Here is a 22,964-nt window from a genome sequence, read left to right as displayed (position 1 = left end):
GGAAAAAATAGGTGGGGGAAACGTAATTAGAGAACAAATTGGAGAGAAGCATGTGAAAGAAAACTGTGTGGTTGAGTAGAGGAGATGATGGTAAAGTAATCAGGACTCTTCGATGTAAGTTCGTTAGCTTGGACATGGCATTTAGTCCATGTCGCTATTCCTGCATCCAGAGGGGAGTACGTTCGATGGAATAATTTCTTAGATGTATTACCACATCCCTAAGGATTAGGCCCACTTTTTACCGGTCAGTGGAATCTTTATGCTCAAAATCCCGATTCAAGTCATTTATTTGGTACCTCCCAAGGAGCAGGAACTGCATTTTAACCCTTTTAGGGGGATTCCATCCACAAATTCAAAGTTTATGGCTGACTAATATGGTCCATCATCATTTAGCTATTGCATTTATTTTTTTCATTGCTGGGCATATGTATAGAGCTAATTTTAGATGAAATGGAAAAATTGTGTGGCTGAGAAGTAAACAAAATATGACTAGTGTTTGTTTGTGAGAGGGAAAATAAACGTGGACCAATAGAGAGAGATGTTTTTGTTGTGTAAATAGAAGATGTATAATACTACTATTGTACACGCATAATTTACGCTATATGTATAACTTCTATGGTATGATAAACATCCACTATAGGAAAGTAGATATAAAACTCAATGAACAAGAGTGGGCTTCTACCATGCGGAGATTAACTAATAGTTTAATTGTTTCAATGATTAGTCTTTATTTTAAATAACATATTAAATGTTAGTAGTATTATTACTTATGCAAATAAAAGACATGTAAAGGAATATTGACATTAAATTAAAAGTTACTTAAAGCTCACCAAACCTAAATTTAAAAAACGAATGCAAAAGGCTGCTACCCATTCATGAAACTTGACAACCATGACGGACCTAGTAGTTATAGAGTATATCCAATATTGTATTTCAATTATTATAACACGTATGAAATTACAATTATTACGATCATTATTCAAAGAACAAGCCAAAAGGTAACTAAGCAGTGCATGAATCGGGTTAGATTCGTATCGTTGTATTCGACTTCGAATATGATGAAAACAAGTATATCCCCTTCAACTGATTTTTAGGATAAATCTTAATTATTTACCACAAATGAGTGAGAGTTGTTTTATTTTCATGTTACTCGAGAAATGCGAAGTTCAGTTTTAATCAGATGTACGAAATTAAATCCGGGTATGGTGATAATTGTTTCAAACCCCTTCTTATATATTCATTTCGAAAATTCGACTAATGAGGTTTGAACTAGCATTTACATAAATGTCCAGCATAGAGTAGAATTTCATATTGAAGAGATTACTATCTTGCATGAGAATATATATTGGTAGTTTTAATACTAATTTACATTTGTAACAATTAGATTAAACGAACCTTTTTGTTACATTAATTCAAACAATACAACTTGTGGGTCTATTCCTAATCATATTTAAAACCATGGAACTCACCTCTCTTTCATTTCTTGATTACTTTTTAAGACAACAATGATTGATCATTATCAAAAGATTTAGAGATAAAGTTTGGTGCTTTCTTACTCAATCATGAGTTATGATTAGTTGGCAGAATCTTTACTTTCAAATCAATATGCAAACGACACAAGTTTCTATTCATATATTTCTTGTTTTCATATCACGGTTTTCATATGTCTTACATGTATAAATACTTACACAAATACATCAAACATTTAGTTTATTTATCCATCTTTTATTCATTAGAAATACATCAACCTTTTTTCTTTAGCTAATTTCTTGATGCAACAAAATGGGAAGACAACCATGTTGTGAGAAAAATGAATTAAGAAGAGGACCATGGACCCTTGAAGAAGATCATAAACTCATGACCTTCATTCTCAACAATGGAATTCAATGTTGGAGACTTGTCCCGAAGCTTGCAGGTTCGTTTTTAATTTAATATCATCTTAGAGGATGTATCATGTTGTTTTTCCTTAATAATATTCGTTTTATAGGGTTGATGCGATGCGGAAAGAGTTGTAGACTTAGATGGATTAATTATCTAAGACCCGACCTTAAAAGAGGTGCTTTTACAGAAGCCGAAGAAAATATGATCATTCAACTCCATTCTCGACTTGGCAATAGGTAATATTTACTTAAAGTCATCGTTTTAGTAAATATTTTTTATTACAAACATGTCTTCAGACTAATGTCATGAAGTTCTTAGATCTGTTGTTAACATAGCTGGCCGGAGTATTAAATTTAGTACACAATATATTGTTTTTGCATTAGGTGGTCGAAAATAGCAGCTCAATTTCCTGGTCGTACCGATAATGAGATCAAGAATCATTGGAATACTCGAATAAAGAAGAAGATGAAGTTTTTAGGTCTAGACCCTCGTACGCATCATCCAATCAACCAACATAATATTCTCGATCAAACTATCAAAAGAGAGAATGGCGAATCAACTTCTTCACATAACACTATCAATACTTATAAAATCAAAGATGAGGAAACCAACATTATAAACGAGAAAACGCCTTCGATAGAAGATATCGGATATATGATGATGTCAAATGATCATCAACTTGAATCTTGTAACACATCATTTGAACTAGAGTTCCCACACATTTGGATTGATAGCCCGGGAGTTCAATGGGATGCCTTTAATGATCCAGGATTGGGTTTTCATTGATTTGAAGGAAACTGTAATTTCTACCTTTTAAATTAAGTACAACATTTTAAACATATGATTCAAGATATTAAACCGAATAAATTTTGTTGTATTATGTTGTACATTGCAATTTTTAGTACATTTATTTATTTGAATTTACCCATTTAATTTGATGTTTTGACATTCCAGTTATTAAATGGATCACTATGAATTCTAACCTTAAGTTTTTATGTTAGCTAAATATTTATGTAAGATTTGTTTTTACTTTATGTAAGATTATTTTACTGTTACAAGGAAGGAAGGTATAAGTGACTGCGGGAGATGAACGCGTGATTGATTAAGACCCTAGGTGATCCCGTATGTTGTTAAAACAAAATATGTAAGTTGATAAAGACGTTCCTAACTCATAAAAGTTACAAAACATATTTAAATCATTGTTAGTTATTAAAAAGATAATTTTAACGAATTACCAAAGCCCGAATTTGAAGGCTGATTCTGGGCCTATGAGCCTTTTTTACATAAACGGGCCAAAAGCTGAAAAGGGGAGAACCAATTTGTAATTTTTAGTGACATCTATCGACTAGAATACATAATTTACGGGATCAAAATTATATCCAGAAAGATCATACTGGGATCCCCTATCCTCGCTTATTTTCCGTTCTAGAAATTACCAAAACCTACCCTAAATTTACCTATATATACACTTGAATCCCTATACTTTCTCATCAAAGTTTCTTGAGTGTGTACCATAAACATAGAAATAAAATATGGCTCAAAGTCGGATAGCACCCCCACTATTCTCTCAAAGAAAAATCACTCCAAGATCAAACCCTTTTTCTTTAAATGTGCTACCAAATACCCACAAAAACAGCCTAAATGTAGCATATTATCAAAGTAGGATCACGAAATGGGGATCATTTACAAAGAGCAAATATCAATATTCAACAACAAAGACAACCCATCAAGAGAAGACTCACCCAGTCCCCACCAATTGGTAGGTTCCAATAGAAGATTCAACCTGGTTCTTTTTTCTTTTTTTAAAATGTTTATGCATTATTCTTTTATATAAGCTCAAATAACCTGTCAAGTTTCAATCTTTAAGCGTGCATGGTTATGGCACCAACCGGCAATTTCTATAAATTTAAAGTTTTAAACTTAATGATTGAATTTTTGATATGATATAGATTAATCTAGGGGGGAAATGGCCCGAAAAGGTAACATAAGGTACCCAATTTGACAATCAAGGTAACCTCCAAATTGCATAAGCCCGAAAAGGATTTCAATTTTATTTTTGCACAAGAAAAGGATTACGTGTTCAAAAATTTTAAAATTGGAGTAATCTTTGTTAAATTTATTAACAATCGTTAGTCATAGAGACACAATTGGTCCTTGAAGTTTGTTAAAAAATTGCACTACTCATCCTAAATAAAGGATTATCATATCTTTGCACTTGTGTGAAAACTAAAGGACCAATACTGTAATTTACTCAAAGGTTCCACCAATTTTTTGGTGGCTTCATTAACATCTTCATTATCACAACTACCATATATCATATTCATTACCACCACGATTGTTATGTTTTATATTACTTCATTCAAGAAATTAGATTAGCTTTTTATTTCTAAAAGTTGTATACCGTAATATTCTTTTGATTAGTTAAAGTACTAAATTAATTAATTTACTTTATTAAAAATAGTGGTATAAACCTCCACCGTAGGTCATCCATTTAAGAAACCGGAAAAAAACTTCATTCAAGAAATCGGATGTTGCAAAATAGAAAATAGATGAGCTAAAAAGAAGCCGATTTTACTTTGAATAAAGATGTATGAATTTGTGAGATAAGAGCGATGTTTTAATTTTGTTTTAGTTGGAAATGTGTTGTTATGTTTAATACTCATTAAACGATAGTTGAGAATAAGGAAAAGAATGGGAATATTCATTCCTAAAATCATTCAGATTTTTATTTTTTGCAATCGGAAAATCCATTCCGAAGGATGATGATATGAAGGCACGAAGATATAGTTACCATATTATTAATTTTACTTTAAGTTGTATGATAAGAAATTAGATATTAGGTTTTTATTTTAATATTTGTATATAAATTTTTTTTAAGTTTTGTAGGAAGATCCATTCCTAAATCATTCAGTGTTTCAATTTTGAATGCTGATTTAAGAAATTCGTTGATTTTGGATTTTTTGTTAGAGGTAAAGAGTAGATGAATAGGTGAATGAGAGAGAGATGAGTGGTGCAATTTTTTAACAAACTTCAGGGACCAATCGTGTATTTTTAACTAACGATCGTTAATGAATTTACGAAGATTACCTAATTTTTAAAATTTTTGAACACGCAATCCTTTTCTTGAGCAAAAATAAAAATGAAATCCTTTTCGGGCTTATGCGATTTGAGGGTTACCTTGATTGTCAAATTGGGTAACTTATGTTACCTTTTCGGGCCATTTGCCCCCTCGATTAATCTTCAGTTACAGTTAAATGAAACAATCAAGATTCAATCTTTTTATGTGCAAGGTGATCAGATGCGATTATAGAAACAAAAAATTAGTGAAGTTCTAATTTTTTTTAGTATTAATTATATTTAATTCTAAAAATATTTGAGGTCTGATAGTTAAAATAGTATTGTCTTATATAATTTGAAAGAGTATAGAGGTGATTTAGTTAAAAAAAAAAACTACAAACTCCAAAAACATATAGGGTCCTATATTTAATTCTTAATGGTGTCCCATACAATTTGAAAAGTACTTTTTAATAAAAATTTTCCAAACTAGTAGTGTCCCATGACCCTACAGGCTTACCTTTAGATTCGCAAATGATGGTGATGCCACCAACTAAGCTAACCGGGTAAACGAATAAAGTTTTTCGGCTCAGGTTATATGTGTCTAGTCTAAGCCGATTATTGGTGAACGTTTTGACGTATTCCTAGTCACAACAATATATGTCACTATCAGAATCTAAACACTAGGCCATGTTGAGATTGTTATGCCACTAACTTGGAATATTCACTTGAGGCCGGATTTAAAGCCACTAAAAGGCTGGTTGGAGTCTTTAGTTCACACCCACCAACCTTATCATCTCTCCCATTCAATTTTAGAGTGAGAAACTTATTAAGAGAGAGAAAGCTCAAATCAAGAAGGAAGAAGCTTGATTCGGGAGAAAGCTCGAGTATTAAAGTTGTTCATCTAGCCCTTAGCTACGTTTTGGTTGTAGTAGTATGTTCTAACTTTGATTTTCTTACTTTGATTTATGTAAGGGTTAGGGTTTGGGTAAACGGTGAACATAAAACCCATATTTGGTGATTTTGGGTGTTCTTGGGTAAGATTGAGTCATGAGGACTCAATAGCAACTAACCTAGGGTTTCAAAAGCACACTTGATTGTTAATCACTAGCACACTTGATTGTTATGTGAATGGGTGTTATTTGGGTTAGTGAATGACCCGAAATGGGTGTGTTGACCCTAAAATGGTCAAATGGGTAATGATTGACCTAGTTGGGAAAGATGGGTATGAAATACCCCAATTTGGTATTAGTTAGTGTTGTTGGACCTTAATCACTAGCTTTTATTGATTTATGATGGTCTTGACCTTAAATGGACTATTTTGGTATAAATGGGTCATTTAATGCATTTAAGTCATTAAATGCACATGAGTGAATTGTTGGTGTTTAGTCCAACTAGTTTGTGTGTTGATTGAGTACTTAATTTATTAGGTACTTTGCTTTGAAGCTTACGAAAGTATAAAACCGTCACCGAATCGTTAAGGTGAGTGAAATAATTATGCATGTATGTATATAATGTATTTATTTGTGTGGCGTGAAATGTGAGGTAGTCGCGGTGTTAAGACACCACATAATACGTAACGAGTGGGCTAGTCGCGGTGTTAAGACACCACTTCGGAAATTAATGGAATGTGGGGTAGTAGCGGTGTTAAGACACCACATAATATGTAATGAGTGGGTTAGTCGAGGTGTTAAGATACCACTCTGGGATTTAATGACATGTGAGCTAGTCGCGGTGTTAAGACACCACAATGTCATAGAGGGTGGGTTAGTCGCGGTGTGAAGATACCACCCGGGTTTAGTGATACGCGGTGATAAGTACACTAATGGATGTTGCGAACTCTGATAATCTTTGCAAGCTCCATCTCCTTGTATGAATGGTTAACCATGGTTATGTGTTGTAGTATAGCATATTATATTGTTCGTGTTATATGCTATCGTTTGTGCTAGCTCATGATATCGTGGATTTAGCGTTGTACGTTGAAATGGTATGCTAATTTAAAATGCTAGCGTATATGAGGTATTTGTGTAAGTGATTGCAAGTAAGTAGATTATATATGTATATGTATAACTATTGCATTCACTAAGTGTTTTCTTACCCTCTCGTTGTTTACCTTTTTATAGGCTCTGGCGTGGACAAGGGAAAGGGTATTCGTTTGGACTAGTGATCCCGCTTTGTGTTGATAGGAGACGCTTTTTGGGACGTTTAGCTTTTGAAGTTTGACCAAGAGTTGGGTAGTTTAACCCCCAAACATCATGCTCTAGTGTCGTTTGGAATTTAAACTAATTTGGCCGAAACTTATATTTTGTACGAAACTCGTAATTCGGGACGATGTGAGCCCGATGTCGTAAAACTTGTTTTATTATTGGAACATGTTAGTTTTAACTATTATAATGCGTTCTGAAAAGCGTTTCGTCTAAAAGTGTCGGGAAGTGGAAAATCTTTAAGCGAAAAATGGCAAAACCGGACAGAAGCTGCCAGGCAGCCTGCGCCGCGCACCCAGTCTGGGCAGTGCAGTTTTGAATTTTTTTTTTATTGTCTGTTTTCGGTTGGTTAACGGGTTGGGTTGTTACATTAAAACATTACTCATGATGAATGTTATTATTTATTTCTTCGAGCGATTTTTCGCCAAAATAATAACATTCGTCACAAAGTGTCTTTTTTAAATGTTCATATTTTCATGTGATCTTAATGTTCGAAAAAAAAGTTCAAAAAAAAAAAAAATTACTTCCCCCCAAAAAAGTGCTTCCCTCTTGATGATGACCCTATATATATATATATATATATATATATATATATATATATATATATATATATATATATATATATATATATATATATAATATTTTTATTTTTTTTATATATGTATATATATATTATATACATATTATTTTATTTTATTATTTATTTATAATTACTTATATAAGTTTCTTTATTTATTAAAATAAGTTTACATTTTAAACACTTAAACAGTTAAGTTCATTAAGTTTGTTAAATGGATAATTCTGTTATCCCAAGTTTCGTTAGTCACGAATGACTAAGTCGGTTTCCTAATCGGAGTGTTCTAGTTGTTTCAAAAATGAACTTGAACTTTTAGCATATAAATCATGTTTAGAACACAAACTCCTAAGTAGAAAGCTAATTCTTAACTTAATGGTCGTTAATTATCTAACGAAAAACATATCGGAAAAATCTAGGTACTTACAGTTACGTACACAACTCGACATACGAGATATTCAATTAGATTTTGTATTATGCCCCCTTTGTTCGAACAAAATTGAAACAGTCGTACACTCATTGCTACATAGTTGTAAAGTGATGAGCGTTTGGGAACTATTCTTTAAGTGGTGGAACATAATGAGGTCTGACTTCCAATCATTTGAACCCCTTTTGACGAGTCTTTGATTACCACATTCTCAAAACATTATAAGTCATCATGGCAGGTTGTCAAGTGGGTATGTTGTTACACAATCTGAAAGTCAAGAAATAATAAGGTATTCAAAAACAAAGTTTGGGATCCATCATGTATATTGGCTGAGGTTCAAACTCTAAGTTTTGGTTGGTTGTCAAAGCGGTAAAAGATAATTCTCTTACAGTGGCATCAATGGATGATCAATCCAAGATCCTATATTGCTCCACCTAATAATAGATCGGGGAATGGTTAAAGTTTTTTTTTTTTGTAGTTGTATTAATGTTAATCGTAAAAATTTCCTACCTTATTGAAATTAATCCCTCTAACTATCACAACCCTAACTTTTCCGACCAGGTTATTTAATCTAAACTTTTCTTATTCGGGATTTCCGACCTGAAAAGTAAATTTTATATAGTGAGTCTTGATTTGTTTATATAACCATAGTGTTACATTTAGGTCTTGATTGATCCAGAGTTGTCAAACACATTCACACAATATCCGGAAACCCTAGTGATATCGGCTAAAAAGTCACTTTTTCACTCCGGTATTAAAGCCCAAAAACAAGAAAGATTCGAACATTATCGGCAAAATACCCACTTCGTTGATTAGAATTGAAGAACAAGTAATTATGAAGGCGGTGCAAAAAGAATCAAGAGAATCGGAGCTAAAACGAAGATTCTAGAGCGAAAACGGTGAAAGACAAGAAATCAAGTTACGATCCAGGAAATCAAGGCTAACCAGCACACCATATGGCTTGCCATACGGCCTGCCATACGGCCTGTCATACGGCCTGCCTCAATGGATAAGGCCTGCCAGATACGCCCCACCATGTGCATTCACCATACGGCCTGCCAGCCATACGGCCTGCCAAATACGCCCCACCATACGGCCTGCCAGGCGTATTTTGGCATTTTCCTAGTCTATTTAATGGGTCTTTGTCATTCATTCCAACACACACTTCAATTCACTTCTTTCTCTCTCTTGTACAATATTAGTCATACTCTCAAGGCCTTCGACTCCGTGCGGGAAACCTAGTACCCGGAGAAGAACGCTGAAGATTGTATTAGGAGCGGTCTGGAGTCTTGACGTTGTCACTTTTGTATTCGGAACTCGTTTAATCTACTGGTACCTCTATCATTTATCTTATATAATGTTTTATTATATTGTTGCCATGATTAGCGAGTAGTTATCTTTAGTGTATGCTATGATGTAAGCAGTTATAATGCCGAAATAATATTATGGTTTGTGTATGCTGTCGAAATGCTTTCCGATTATGCTTTAAACTCAATCTCTATTCCAACTAATAGAACGTAGTTATAGGCTCTGTTATTGGGAAGTCACGAACCCCGATTCAGAGTACACTATCTGTGTCACCCCTTGGTAAGAGAAGTCTATCGGATACAACGTAAGATCGACTGAGGCACACCGGTTGTAGTAAGTCTATCAAGCTTTGAATTCCGACTGAGGACTCTTTCGTAGTGAAACATCTGACTAAACCCTTAGTACATTGTCGGTCCCAGACGATGCTAGTGTAGTCACCAAGCATATAAACTTCGTACGTGCACGCTGAAGCACAGCGGTTGTTGTAAGCTGTACCTCTACTAAGTAAGGCCATGGAACACGGTTAGTGTTGACCAGTACACTGCACCATAACGCGGTCTCAAGCATTGCACCCCGCTTGAGGGATTCTTAGTTAATTAAGGAACTGTTTGTTTAGACACATAAAGGATTGGACCGTTAGGATAACCGAACGTGTTCATGGAAGTCATCTTGACTTGGCCATGGTGTTCTTTATGGTTGAACTCTTTTTAAGGGCCTAACTATCTTTTACCAATCATTAACGAAAGCATTGAAACACATCACGACTCTCGGATATGGTAAACCATGTATTCTATTATGCTTAAGAAAGTTTACACCATTTTGGAATGTTAATACGTCACCCAACTGAGTCGCTCAATTGGATGAGCCGTCTGAACGTGTATGCCTGTAGTCAGACTGCACGGGCGTCGGGGGTAAGGGACGTTGCTGTCTATTCAGAATCTTCAAGCCTAACACAGTACCCAGTGACATGTCTTATGACAGGGGCGTTTAGGACCAGTGTAATGAATACAAGGCTTCTGCCTATTCATGAGCCAGCATTCCATAATCTCAGCAGAATTACTGATGAAGTCATAGTATGCGCTTACTTTAACCTTATCTGAATTACAAATTTTATCGCATTTACTTTATCTATCTTATAAATTAGAAAATCCCAAAATAAATATTCACTACTCCCTAACTATCTTAGGCTAAAATATAGGTTCGATGTTACTGATATCTCAAAAATACGACTCTAGGTCATACTTCCCTTACTTATAAGGAGTAGTAAGATTTAGGCCCCGCTAAATATAAATTTAAAACAGTACCCTCTCCCACGAGTGGCTGATCCTGGCGATCCGCGATCTAACGACACCGCGCAAATAAAAACCGTCCGTTTCGGCCATATCAAGAGAGAATACTACTACTAGTTTTTGGCGCCACTGCCGGGGAACTGGTATCAGGCAATACTGCTCTCTATCAAACTTATTCACAAGCATTTAGTGGTGTCTAAGAAAGACAATTATACACGGACTTGGTTATTGGATTTTCCAAACAGTCGCCAATTATATTAGGACCAAAAGGATCCTTCCTCTCCGTAGTCGGCCTGGCCACTTGGTTTGTTGAATTGTTCGTGCGAAGCTCTGTTACCGAAATACCAGGGAATCAGTAGCCAGAACCAAAAAACATATTCCACCATAGGATAGTTAGTTAATTAGATTAGATTACCTTAGATTACTTTAGACTACCTTAGATTAGATTACCCTAGATTAAATTAGATTACCTCAGAATTAGATTAACTTAGATTAGTTTAGCTTATTATAATTTAGCTTATCTGCGAAAAATTAAAAACAAAAAGGCATACCTACTTTATGACCCAAACCCGATCTAAACCAGGGCCGTTGTTATTCGTACCTGATCCAGACGCAATAATCTCTAAAGCATGCAAGGAAGCAAGACTCAGAAACCAAATGGCGTTACGCGTTACTTTAGCAGAAAATACCAAACGCTCAATTGAAGGCCGAGGAGGACCAATCAGATTTCCAGAGATTCAAGGACACTCGTTCGAGTTAAAACATCACATCATCCAGCTCATTCAGAATAGCTTTCAGTTTCACGGATTACCGAATGATGATCCTAATTCTCACCTTGATAAATTCATATCTCTTTCGAACTCCTACATATAGCCAGGGATAGGACAAGATATAGTCCTGCTATACTTGTTCCCTTATTCTCTCACTCATCATGCTCAAACTTGGTTTGAAGGACTGGAAAAAGATTCCATTGCGTCATGGACGGAGATGGCTACTAAATTCCTAACCAAATATTTATCTCCTTCTAAACAAACCAAACTGAAGAATGACATCATTAACTTCAAACAAAGTTATGATGAATCTCTTTACACCGCATGGGAGCGATTCAAAACCTTGCTGAAGAAATGCCCTAATCACCAACTAGAATGGTCAGCCCAAATCTGTACCTTCTACAATGGTCTTACGGTAAATCATAGGACGACGATCGATGCAGCAGCTCAAGGGAATCTGATGAACCAAACCGCAGACGAAGCATGGGAATTGCTTGAGAACATGACGATGCATCATCATGACTGGAACAGTGATGAAACAACTTCATCATCTGCCCCACTCTCTGCACTTAACAATCAAACGGAGGCCATCAAATCCCTTACGGATAAGATGGAATCTCTTGCCAAACAACTAGAAGAATTGAAGACGCAACCACAGCAGGTTAACCAAGCTCAGGCTTGTGTTAATTGTACCAACCTGCAACCTACTGAAGATTATCAAGTTGAGTACGAAAACCCTGGCGGTTCAGTCTGTTACGTCCAATACCCAGCTCGTCCACCAAATCCCGGATTCAATCAACCACCTAGGGTTAATCAATTTCAGCGAAGCAATCAACCTTTTCGCTATCGCTATCCACCTTATCCATCCCAGCAATCTCAATTGACCTACGATCAACCACTTCCACTCACTGGTCCCCCAGTTGAGGAAAATTTCCCTACCACCCAGATTACAAAAGCAGCTAACCCCACTCTCGGAGCTGATGATCAGTTAACTCAGTTCATCTAAGGACAACAACAGCTAAATCAGAGAACTGCAACCAGACAAGATCAGACGGAGATACTAATGAGAAATCAATTGGCTCTGCTCAAAAGTTTGGAAACGCAGCTCGGACAGTTATCACAACGCCTTGAAACCCGACTGCAGGGAAGATTGCCAAGTAATACTATCCAAAATCCCCACATAGAAGAAGCAAAGCAAATGTATTCCGTAATCCCAGAGGAAGAACCACGGAGAAGGTCAACTAGGCTCAAGCACAAATCGACATATACTCAGAAGCTGACCCCTGAAACTCCAGTTCGCGTACCTTATCCTGGAAGGTTACAAGAAGAACCATCCAAGCTTGATTCCTTCAAACTTGACGGCAGATTCTTGGACACCATGTCCAAAGTTCCCAACCAGAAGAGATACATCCGAAGGCTTCTTTCTACAAAGGAGAGGATACCAGACTCTAATAAAATTCCACTGAGTGAAGAATGTTCTGCATTACTCAAAAACTCTCTACCACCTAAGCTAGGAGATACGGGCTGATTCATTTTTCCTTGTTCAATCTACCAATCTGGAACCATTCATGCGCTAGCAGATTTAGGAGGAAGTATCAACCTAATCCCCTACTCTCTCTACAAGAGATTGGAGTTAGGAGACTTGTCACCAACCATAATGACAATCCAACTTGCCGATCATACAATTCGATATCCTATGGGCATAGTTGAGAACATCTTGGTGAAAGTCGACAAATTCTTGTATCCTACGGATTTCGTAGTAATGGATATCAAGGAAGACCTACACACCCCAATAGTGTTAGGAAGACCTTTCATGAATATGGCTAGGACTGTCATTGATGTGTACAATCAAACCATGATCTTACGATCGCATGGGGAGAGCGTTACCTTCAAAATTGACCGACCAACCGATCTTTCTGGGCAGGCAGAGATGTTTGCTATTTCCACTAGACGGATCACTTCCGATGATGAGTCTTCACCACCAGCCGATGATGTCGAGATGGGTGTTGAATCACAGTCTGTAGACGACCCAGAAATGGAAGAATAGGATCCCAGCGAAGAAATAGAGGAAGAGGAAGAATCTGAGGAGGAAGAGGAAATGGAAGACGTAAAAGAAACTGCGACAGTACCCATTCCAAGCACTGAGCGTCATGAAGAAATAATGAGGCTTGAGACGGAAGATCACAGTTTAATCATTCGCTTCAAGAAGAAGACCGACAAGGCTGAGGTTAAGGATATAGAAATTGATCCTGTTAGTATCAAAGTGGAGAATTAGAATACTGAAGAAACTCGTTCATCAGAGCAAGATACCGATGATGACGAGGAAGAGCATCATGAAGACATTCTGACCAACTCACACTCTCTAACCGAATAAGATCAAGGGGAGCCGGACTCTTCTTCAGATCGAATTCTAGTTATATCCACACATACGAACATGATTACCTTCATTAATGATACCGATGAATTTGAAGACATTCTCGAAGCTATCCAAAAGTCAACCATTGACTTTTCGCTACGCTTAACAGAATGAATTATGGCTATCAGAAAAGAGCACCACCTCTATCTCCGAAGAGAAGACAATGATGTTGAAATCCTAGAAGAATGCATTCAAGACTTTATCAATTCTCTTCATGATCATATCTATCACGAAGAAAGGCAACGAGAGCATAAGTTCGCACTATGAAATGTCCCGTTTATATTGATTATAAACGTTCCATATTAATTGATTTCGTCGCGAGGTGTTGACCTCTATATGAGACGTTTTTCAAAGACTGCATTCATTTTTATAACAACCATAACCTTTATTTTATCGATAAAGGTTTAAAAAGCATTACGTAGATTATCAAATAATGATAATCTAAAATATACCGTTTACACACGACCATTACATAATGGTTTACAATAAAAATATATTACATCAAAGTAAGTTTCTTGAATGCATTTTTTACACAATATCATACAAGCATGGACTCCAAATCTTGTCCTTATTTTAGTATGCAACAGCGGAAGCTCTTAATAATCACCTGAGAATAAACATGCTTAAAACGTCAACAAAAATGTTGGTGAGTTATAGGTTTAACCTATATATTATCAAATCATAATAATAGACCACAAGATTTCTCATTTTTCATAAATATCATTACACTCGCAAGTGCATAAAAATCATTCATATGTGGAACACCTGGTAACCGACGTTAACTTAATGCATAGAATATCCCCAAAACAGAACCTCTCGTCTGTATAATAATCTCGAAGTACTAAACCATCCATAACCTGAATGGGGTTTGTTAAGCCCAATAGATCTATCTTTAGGATTCGCATCAATTAGGGGCCATTTCCCTAATTCTTAGGCTACCAGACTTGAAGGGCGATATTCGGTTTAATAATCCAACCATAGAATGTAGTTTCGCATACTTGTGTCTATTTTATAAAACATTTATAAAACTGCATGTATTCTCATCCCTAAAATATTAGATTTTAAAAAATGGGACTATAACTCACTTTCACAGATTTTTACTTCGTCGGGATGTAAGACTTGGCCACTGGTCAATTCATGAACCTATAACAAATATGTATGTATATATCAAAGTATGATCGAAATATATTCACAACACTTTTTATTACCTTTTAATGATTTAAGTGTATTAAGTCAGCTGTCCTCGTTAGTAACCTACAACTAGTTGTCCATAGTTTGATGTACAGAAATAAATTGATATATATTATCTTGAATCAATCCACGACCCAGTGTATACACGTCTCAGGCTAGATCACAACTCAAAGTATATATATTTTTGGAATCAACCTCAACCCTGTATAGCTAACTCCAACATTACTGCATATAGAGTGTCTATGGTTGTTCCAAATAATATATATACATGGATCGATATGATATGTCAAAACATTTGCATACGTGTCTATGGTATCCCAAGATTACATAATATATTAGAATACATGTATAATACAATATACGTTAGCTAGGATATGATTGTTATAGATTTGTTACCAATTTTCACGTAGCTACAACAAGCAAAATTATCCAATCTTGTTTTACCCATAACTTCTTCATTTTAAATCCGTTTTGAGTGAATCAAATTGCTATGGTTTCATATTGAACTTAAGTTTATGAATATAAGTAGAAAAAGTATAAATTTATAGTCAGAAATATAGGTTACATGTCATTTACTAAAGAGGTAGTCATTTCCGTCGAAAGAACGACATCTTGATGACTATTTTGAAAAACATACTTCCACTTCGAGTTTAACCATGATTTTTGGATATAGTTTCATGTTCATAAGAAAAATCATTTTCCCAGAAGAACAACTTTTAAATCAAAGTTTATCATAGTTTTTAATTAACTAACCCAAAACAGCCCGCGGTGTTACTACGACGGCGTATGTCCGGTTTTACGGTGTTCATCGTGTTTCCAGGTTTTAAATCATTAAGTTAGCATATCATATAGATATAGAACATGTGTTTAGTTGATTTTAAAAGTCAAGTTAGAAGGATTAACTTCTGTTTGCGAACAAGTTTAGAATTAACTAAACTATGTTCTAGTGATTACAAGTTTAAACCTTCGAATAAGATATCTTTATATGTACGAACCAAATGATGTTATGAACATTAACTCAAGTTTTATGGATAAACCTACTGGAAAATAGAAAAATGGATCTAGCTTCAAAGGATCCTTGGATGGCTTGAAAGTTCTTGAAGCAGAATCATGACACGAAAACAAGTTCAAGTAAGGTTTCCACTCGAAATAAGATTGTTATAGTTATAGAAATTGAATCAAAGTTTGAATATGAGTATTACCTTGAATTAGAAAGATATCTTACTGTAAATAAGAAAGAATTCTTGAGATTGGATGATCACTTGAAATGGATTTGCAAGATTGGAAGTTAGCTAGCAAGATTTCTTGAAGTGTTCTTAATTGATTGTTTTTATGATGATTAAAGCTTGTAATTGAAGCTAAAAGATGGTGAAAATGCTTGGAGATGATCAAGTATAATGTTAGGAGTATTTTGAGAGGAAATTTGGAGTGTAAGTATGAGAAAATGGAATGGAAAAATGGGGTGAAATCATAAAAACAAAATTACGTGTTATAAAGAAAAAAAAAAGATCCTTAAGTTTGTTTTTATCTCATTAGTCATACAAGTTGTTAAATAATGATTACACATGTTTTTGACTCTAAGATAGCTGCTAAGAATGAATGATTAAAGGTGTATATACCAATAGTAAATACATCTAGAATCTGTGTATTGTACGAGTACAAATACGGGTGTACACGAGTAGAATTGTTGATGGAAACGAATGAGAATGTAATTTTGAGCATTTTTGCTAAGTAGAAATACTTTGATATATGTCTTGAAGTCTTTCAAAAGTGTATTAATACATCTTAATATACTACATGTATATACATTTTAACTGAGTCGTTAAGTCACCGTTAGTCATTACATGTAAGTGTTGTTTTAATACCTTTAAGTTAACGATCTTGTTAAATGTAATTAATCCATTGTTATTATACTTAAATGAGATGTTAAATTATTACATTATCATGATATTATAATGTATGAATATATCTTAATATGATATATATACATTAAAATGTCATTACAACGATAATCGTTACATATATGCCTCGTTTCGAAATTCTTAAGTTAGTAGTCTTGTTTTACATATGTAGTTCATTGTTAATACACTTAATGATATACTTAATTATCATTTTATCATGTTAAACATAGTGTATCAATATCTTAATATGATTCATATGTATTTAGTAAGACGTTGTTATAACGATAATCGTTATATATATCGTTTGCGAGTTTCTTAATTCAATAAACTCATTTTTATGTATATCACTCATTGTTAATATACTTAGTGAGATACTTATCATAATCTCATGTTAACCATATATATATATATATCATCATGTAGTTTTTACAAATTTTTAACGTTCGTGAATCGCCGGTTAACTTGGGTGGTCAATTGTCTATATGAAGCACATTTCAAATAATCAAGTCTTAACAAGTTTGATTGCTTAACATGTTGGAAACATTTAATCATACAAATATAGTTTTCATTTAATATATAACATGGAAAATTTCGGGTTCACTACACACTATTCTCGAAACAAGATTCTGTCGAGATCGGAAGATCATTTACTCTAGGGTTTATAACGCCTTAGCTGGATCTGCACTTTTGTTTTCACGAAACCAACGAGCACTACTGACTCTCATCCAGAAGCACATGGATCTTTCCACCTGCCGCCCGACTTATCACTCTGATTTGCAAATGATCGAGGATATTCACAGTCTTTTCGCTCTTCTGGATAGAGATAATTTTGAAAGCACACCAGACAGACTAGTGATTTACGCTAATCTAATTATCAAAGAGTTACAAGACACTGTTATGAAGGAAGCAAGGCGAAACAATCCGTTCTCTCATCTTGAACCAGATCGAGTCAACATTGCCACCTATGTTATGAAGCAGCTATCACGTATCTTCCACGAGTCCACGGATCCTAGTTTCACATTTAAAGCTGGATGTCGGGAGATATACTCAAAGACGATGAAATTAATACTCGGATCAAGATTGATGTTCACTTCTTTCCAACTTCGTCTCTTAACTAATCTGTGCAAAGCAACCAACTCCTACTGTGGAGATCACCGTTCCGAAGACTTCGAAATTCTAAAGATAGAGTTTCTAACATTATTTGAAGACCTCCGAAATGAGCATCCCATCAGAGAAATCATCAACACCAGCACTGCTTCTATGATTGACATTCATGGGTCAACCAGCAGAGCTGTAGATCATATTCTCATCGGACTTCAAGACTTATCAAGAGCCGAAACTGCACACTACTTATCTTTCAGAAGATCTTCAAGAGAAGTACCGGATTTGTTACCACTGTTGGTCCGACACTTTCTCAGGACTTATCCACCAAGACTCACATTCCCTAAAGAAGGCCAAGATCACAACCATCAGCGAGGAATATTCGCTTTTTGAAGCATCACTACGGTTGAGCCAACGACCTTAAACAAAAGCGCTTCTCGGGAGGCAACCAGTGCAATAAAGTAGAGTAGAAGAATAAAGGATGACAAATGAGCCGATAAAGAAGCAAGGAAGCCAGCCGCATCTGCTAGGGGTATTTCTTTCTTTTCACTACTAGCTCAAGATTCAAAATATGCCACATCCTAGCTTATCACTAAGTGTGGGATAACACCCAAATCAAAACACTAGACAAATACTCCCAAATCTTCAACTAAAACTCCTAAGTGTGGGATACACTAGGAACATTGAGGACAATGTTCGTCTAAGTGTGGGATGTTGGTATCTTTTTATGCTGTATTATAATAAACCATTACGAAGATTCCAAGTCCTTAAGACAAATTTCAAAATTTTTGCAAAAGAAACCCTTTTCGAAAGAGTATTTTCGAAAACCTAAAACGTTTGTCAATAAAAATAAGGCTTAAGTAAGGTGGAATTCTTGTTAGATTGAAATATCTAATAGAGCATTGCATGACTAAGGCATTATCGACCTAAATTGATTATAGTGAGGCACCCCAAATAAGACCAGCATTCATCTTTAATGCTTCACTATTTTCCGTTGGGAGTGCCGATGTCTGTGCTCAGAATCAGAACTTGCTTTAGATCTACATCTCCAAGCAGTGAAGCGTGATTCGGTTGTAATCAAAATAGCTATCCATTTGTCATACATAAACCTTCCACACCTCCACTACTTCTACTCCAACACCACATCCATATCACCTTTACTATTTCTCGAAAAACCCAGAAAATGAGATTCCTTCCGAAAACCCGATGTTATAAACCTCTCAAGTATCATGGCAAAGGTCTTGAAAAATTTTACCGGCAAAAATTTTCTCTAGATGAAGTCTCCAAAAAAAATAAAAAAAAAATGATGAAATTTTCAAGTTCTGAAAAAAGGAGCAGAACTAAATAAGAGAAATGCCGAAGAGAACTCGACCGAAAATGATTATCAAATGAAGAAAAAGTTCAAAAGTGCTTCTCAAAATACTTCAGCACTCCTATCTATCCGAATAAAAGTCTGTATAAAGACTACATTACCCTTTTATCTCACCCTTCAAAAACAACTTCACTACCACTCTAAATTCCTTTTCCATCATTGACAAATGACCTATAAAGCTGATATTACTACCGTTCTAGCATTAGCAGCAAGGATTTGAGTCTTTATCAAGCCTATTGTAAGACCCTAATCTTCATTGTACAGCAGAGTATATAGAGTACATAAAGTGTGGGAATGATTGTGCAGTTAAACAGAAGTCAGAGAGCAATCTGAGCTTAGTGCACACCGCGCACACCAAAGGGAGCGCACCGCGCACTCCCTACTGTAGCCGGGTTTTTGCTGTTTTAATGAGATATTTTTAGGGCAATTGTGTAATTTCACTTTGGGGCCGAATTTAATATCCTAGATCAGTTTTGGGGAGCTCATTTACTACTCCCACAACAACCTCATCTTCTCCAATTAAACACTAGAGAGGGAGTGCAATCCTTGAGAGAGAAAGCTCCATTAAAGGGTGAAAGAGGTTGAATCGGGTCTTGGTGCAAGTTTTAAAGTTGTTCATCTAGTCGATAGCTACGTGGTGATTGTGTTGGTAAGTTATAAAACCCAATTTCTTACTTCAATTGCTTTAAGGGTTAGGTTTTGGGCTAGTGATGAACCAAAGACCCATTTTGTTAGTATTTTGGGGATTTTGGGTGCATATGGGTTATGAAGGCTCATTGATGACTAACCTAGGGTTTGAATGTGTTAATTGGACTTTTGAGTCTTAAATTTAGTTAGTTAGTGCTAGAACACTTTAATAATATGTAAATGGGTGTTATTGGGTATGGATGACCCAAATGGGTGTGTTGACCTTGAAATGGGTCAAATGAGTCTTTAATGACCTAAGTGGCCTAGCAACTATGAAAACGAGTTAGCCTTGTGAACTAAATGTGTTTTAAACCCATCTTGACGAATGATTAGGGTTTTGGTGGGTGTTGACCCAAATTAGGGTTAAGGGTGCAAATGGGTTGAAATTGCACCTTGGGTCAAAATGGCTTAGAATGGTGAAAGGGTTTGGTTGACTGACTTGAGTTTGCGTTTAATGAGGTGTATAATATGATAGGTACATTACTTTGAGGTCTTGCAAGCTCGGGTATCTTTTCACAAGACTTTGAGGTGAGTGGAATAATTATATGCGTATGTATATAATGTATCTATTTGTTGTAGCGTGAAAGGTGTAGTGTCGAGGTGTTAAGACACCACGTTTCACGTGAAGAGTGTAGCATCGAGGTGTTAAGATGCCACTCGGGTGTAGCATCAAGGTGTTAAGATGCCACCTAGGAGTGTAGTGTCGAGGTGTTAAGACACCACTCCGTAAAATAATGAGTGTTGCATCGAGGTGTTAAGATGCCACTCGGGGTGATGTGCCGAGGTGTTAAGGTGCCACCCTAGGGGTTAGTGGTGCGAGGTGTTAAGTGCCCTAATGGATGTTATGAACACCGATGGCGTTTTCGCGAGCGCCGTTCCCTTGTACTATTGGTCGACCATGGTTACTTGTGTTGTAAGCATATTATATCATTTCGAGTTATATTATTATGCAGTTGTTGCTAGCTTGTGGTATTGGAGATTATAGCTTGTTAATGTGACGATAAGCTAATTGTGTTGCTAGCATGTTTGCAGTTTGTGTAAGTGTATGCAAGTAGGTATAATTATATATGTATTCGTATAATTATTGCATTCACTAAGCTTTGCTTACCCTCTCGTTGTTTACCATTTTATAGGTTCGGTTTTGGACAAGGGTAAGGGCATCGTATTGGACTAGAGATCCCGCTTGATACTAGGGGACGCTTTTGGCTTTAGTAGCTCTTGGAGTTTGACCGGTAGTTGGGTAGTTTAATCCCAAACGCCATGCTCATGGTGTAGTTTGGAACTTAAACTTTTTGGTGGTCGAAACTCTAAACTTGTATTAAACTTGTATTTTGGGTCGTGTGGGCCCCGCTTGTAAAATATCATTTTTATGTTTGATTCGTGTTAGTTTTACATATATAAGTTTGTTGTGAAAAGCGTTCGGTCTAAAAGTGTCGGGAAGTCGAAGATCTTTTCGCGAAAAATGGACATTTTGATCAGAACTGTCTCAGGCCTTGTGCGCGCCGCGCATAGGCAGTGGTGCACGCCGCGCACCCTCCAGATCAGTTTTAAATTTTTTTTATTCGTGTTTTGGTTGGTTAACGGGTTGGGTTGTTACAAGTGGTATCAGAGCATGGTCTAAGGGATTTAGGTGACTTGAGATAGGCGCCTAGACTTAGACTTTTGTGTGCGCGTGTATGCGGGACTAGTAGGACTTTGGGTCAGATCGGGATGGTTAGTGCATAGGTTTATGTGAACTAATCATGCGCTATTTGTTTGTGTTGTGTTTAGCAATCATCAAGCGAGATGGACGTTGTACTAGCGAGTTAGCGCGACGTGCTCGCGTAGTAATGACTAGCTACCATTACTACGAGTGCAAATCGGGTTAAACAAGCAATGTACGACGATTGTTGAGCAAGATGGAGTAGTGTGGCATATATGTATATACATATGTAATTGTCCTTTCGTTTTTGTGGTTTAACCTATTTCGTTTTATAGAATGAAGACGAGAAACGGTCCCGATCATGATAACGGAAGTACAAGCGAGGACGCCGAGTTTTCGGCCAAGGTTGAGGCCGTCTTTAAAAAGTTAAAAGCGGATTTTCTTACGGACTTCCGAAAGGTCTTTCAAGATTCGGTCGATGGGCAAGTGACCGATTTGATAAATGAACGAATGAAGGCCACTATCGAAGAGGCCCTTGATGCTAGAAACCTTTATCCTCGCGGTGAAGGAGGTGAAGGAAGGCGGGACTTCTATTATAAGAATTTCAAGGACACTCAACCCCCGATGTTTAATTCGATGCGAGATCCTTTGAAGAGTACATGTTGGATCTCCGATATCGAGGGAGCTTTCCGTACCACGAAATGCCCTCCTGAGAAGAAAACAAGGTTTGGTTCAAGCATGTTGCGGGAGGAAACTAAGTTGTGGTGGGACGATAAGATCAACTTATATGGCGAAGAACAATGTATGGGCTTGACTTGGGAAGAGTTCAAGAAAGAGTTTTTCAAAGAATTTCTTCCGACCTCGATAGAATCCGAGATGAGTTGCACCATTTGCAACAAGGTTCCATGGATTTGGTTACCCTCAAGTCTACCTTTTTGGCAAAAACTTGTTTTTGTCCGGAATATGTGGGTGACGATCATAAGCTCATGAAGGATTTCTACCGTACTTTGAATGATGAGTACAAGGGGAAGATTAGTCGGGGTATGGCTAAGACTTTTGATGAATTGTTTGAGTTGGCTCGGGGTTTTGAGCCGGAGGTTCCAAGAAAGAGTGATTTCATATTTTCCAAAAGAAAGTTTGAAGGTTT

The 22,964-nt window shown here is 36.1% G+C and overlaps 1 protein-coding gene and 1 non-coding gene across 2 annotated transcripts; one reads left to right on the top strand and one right to left on the bottom strand.

Annotated features, from left to right (window-relative positions):
* Window positions 1–1,782: 1,782 nt before the first annotated feature.
* Window positions 1,783–2,667, top strand: LOC139870563 (myb-related protein 315-like). Its single transcript, XM_071858346.1, has 3 exons — window positions 1,783–1,915; window positions 1,988–2,117; window positions 2,265–2,667. Exons 1-3 carry the CDS (start codon window positions 1,783–1,785, stop codon window positions 2,665–2,667), a joined length of 666 nt encoding a protein of 221 aa, XP_071714447.1.
* Window positions 2,668–11,772: 9,105 nt separating this feature from the next.
* LOC139873930 (small nucleolar RNA R71) lies at window positions 11,773–11,879 on the bottom strand. The gene has a single exon (XR_011767640.1). It is a non-coding gene; the product is annotated as a small nucleolar RNA R71 (small nucleolar RNA).
* Between the last annotated feature and the right edge of the window lie 11,085 nt (window positions 11,880–22,964).

Source organism: Rutidosis leptorrhynchoides, chromosome 10, assembly GCF_046630445.1.
Source record: "Rutidosis leptorrhynchoides isolate AG116_Rl617_1_P2 chromosome 10, CSIRO_AGI_Rlap_v1, whole genome shotgun sequence".
Lineage (NCBI taxonomy): Eukaryota > Viridiplantae > Streptophyta > Magnoliopsida > Asterales > Asteraceae > Rutidosis > Rutidosis leptorrhynchoides.
This window is presented reverse-complemented; position numbering and strand designations above follow the sequence as displayed.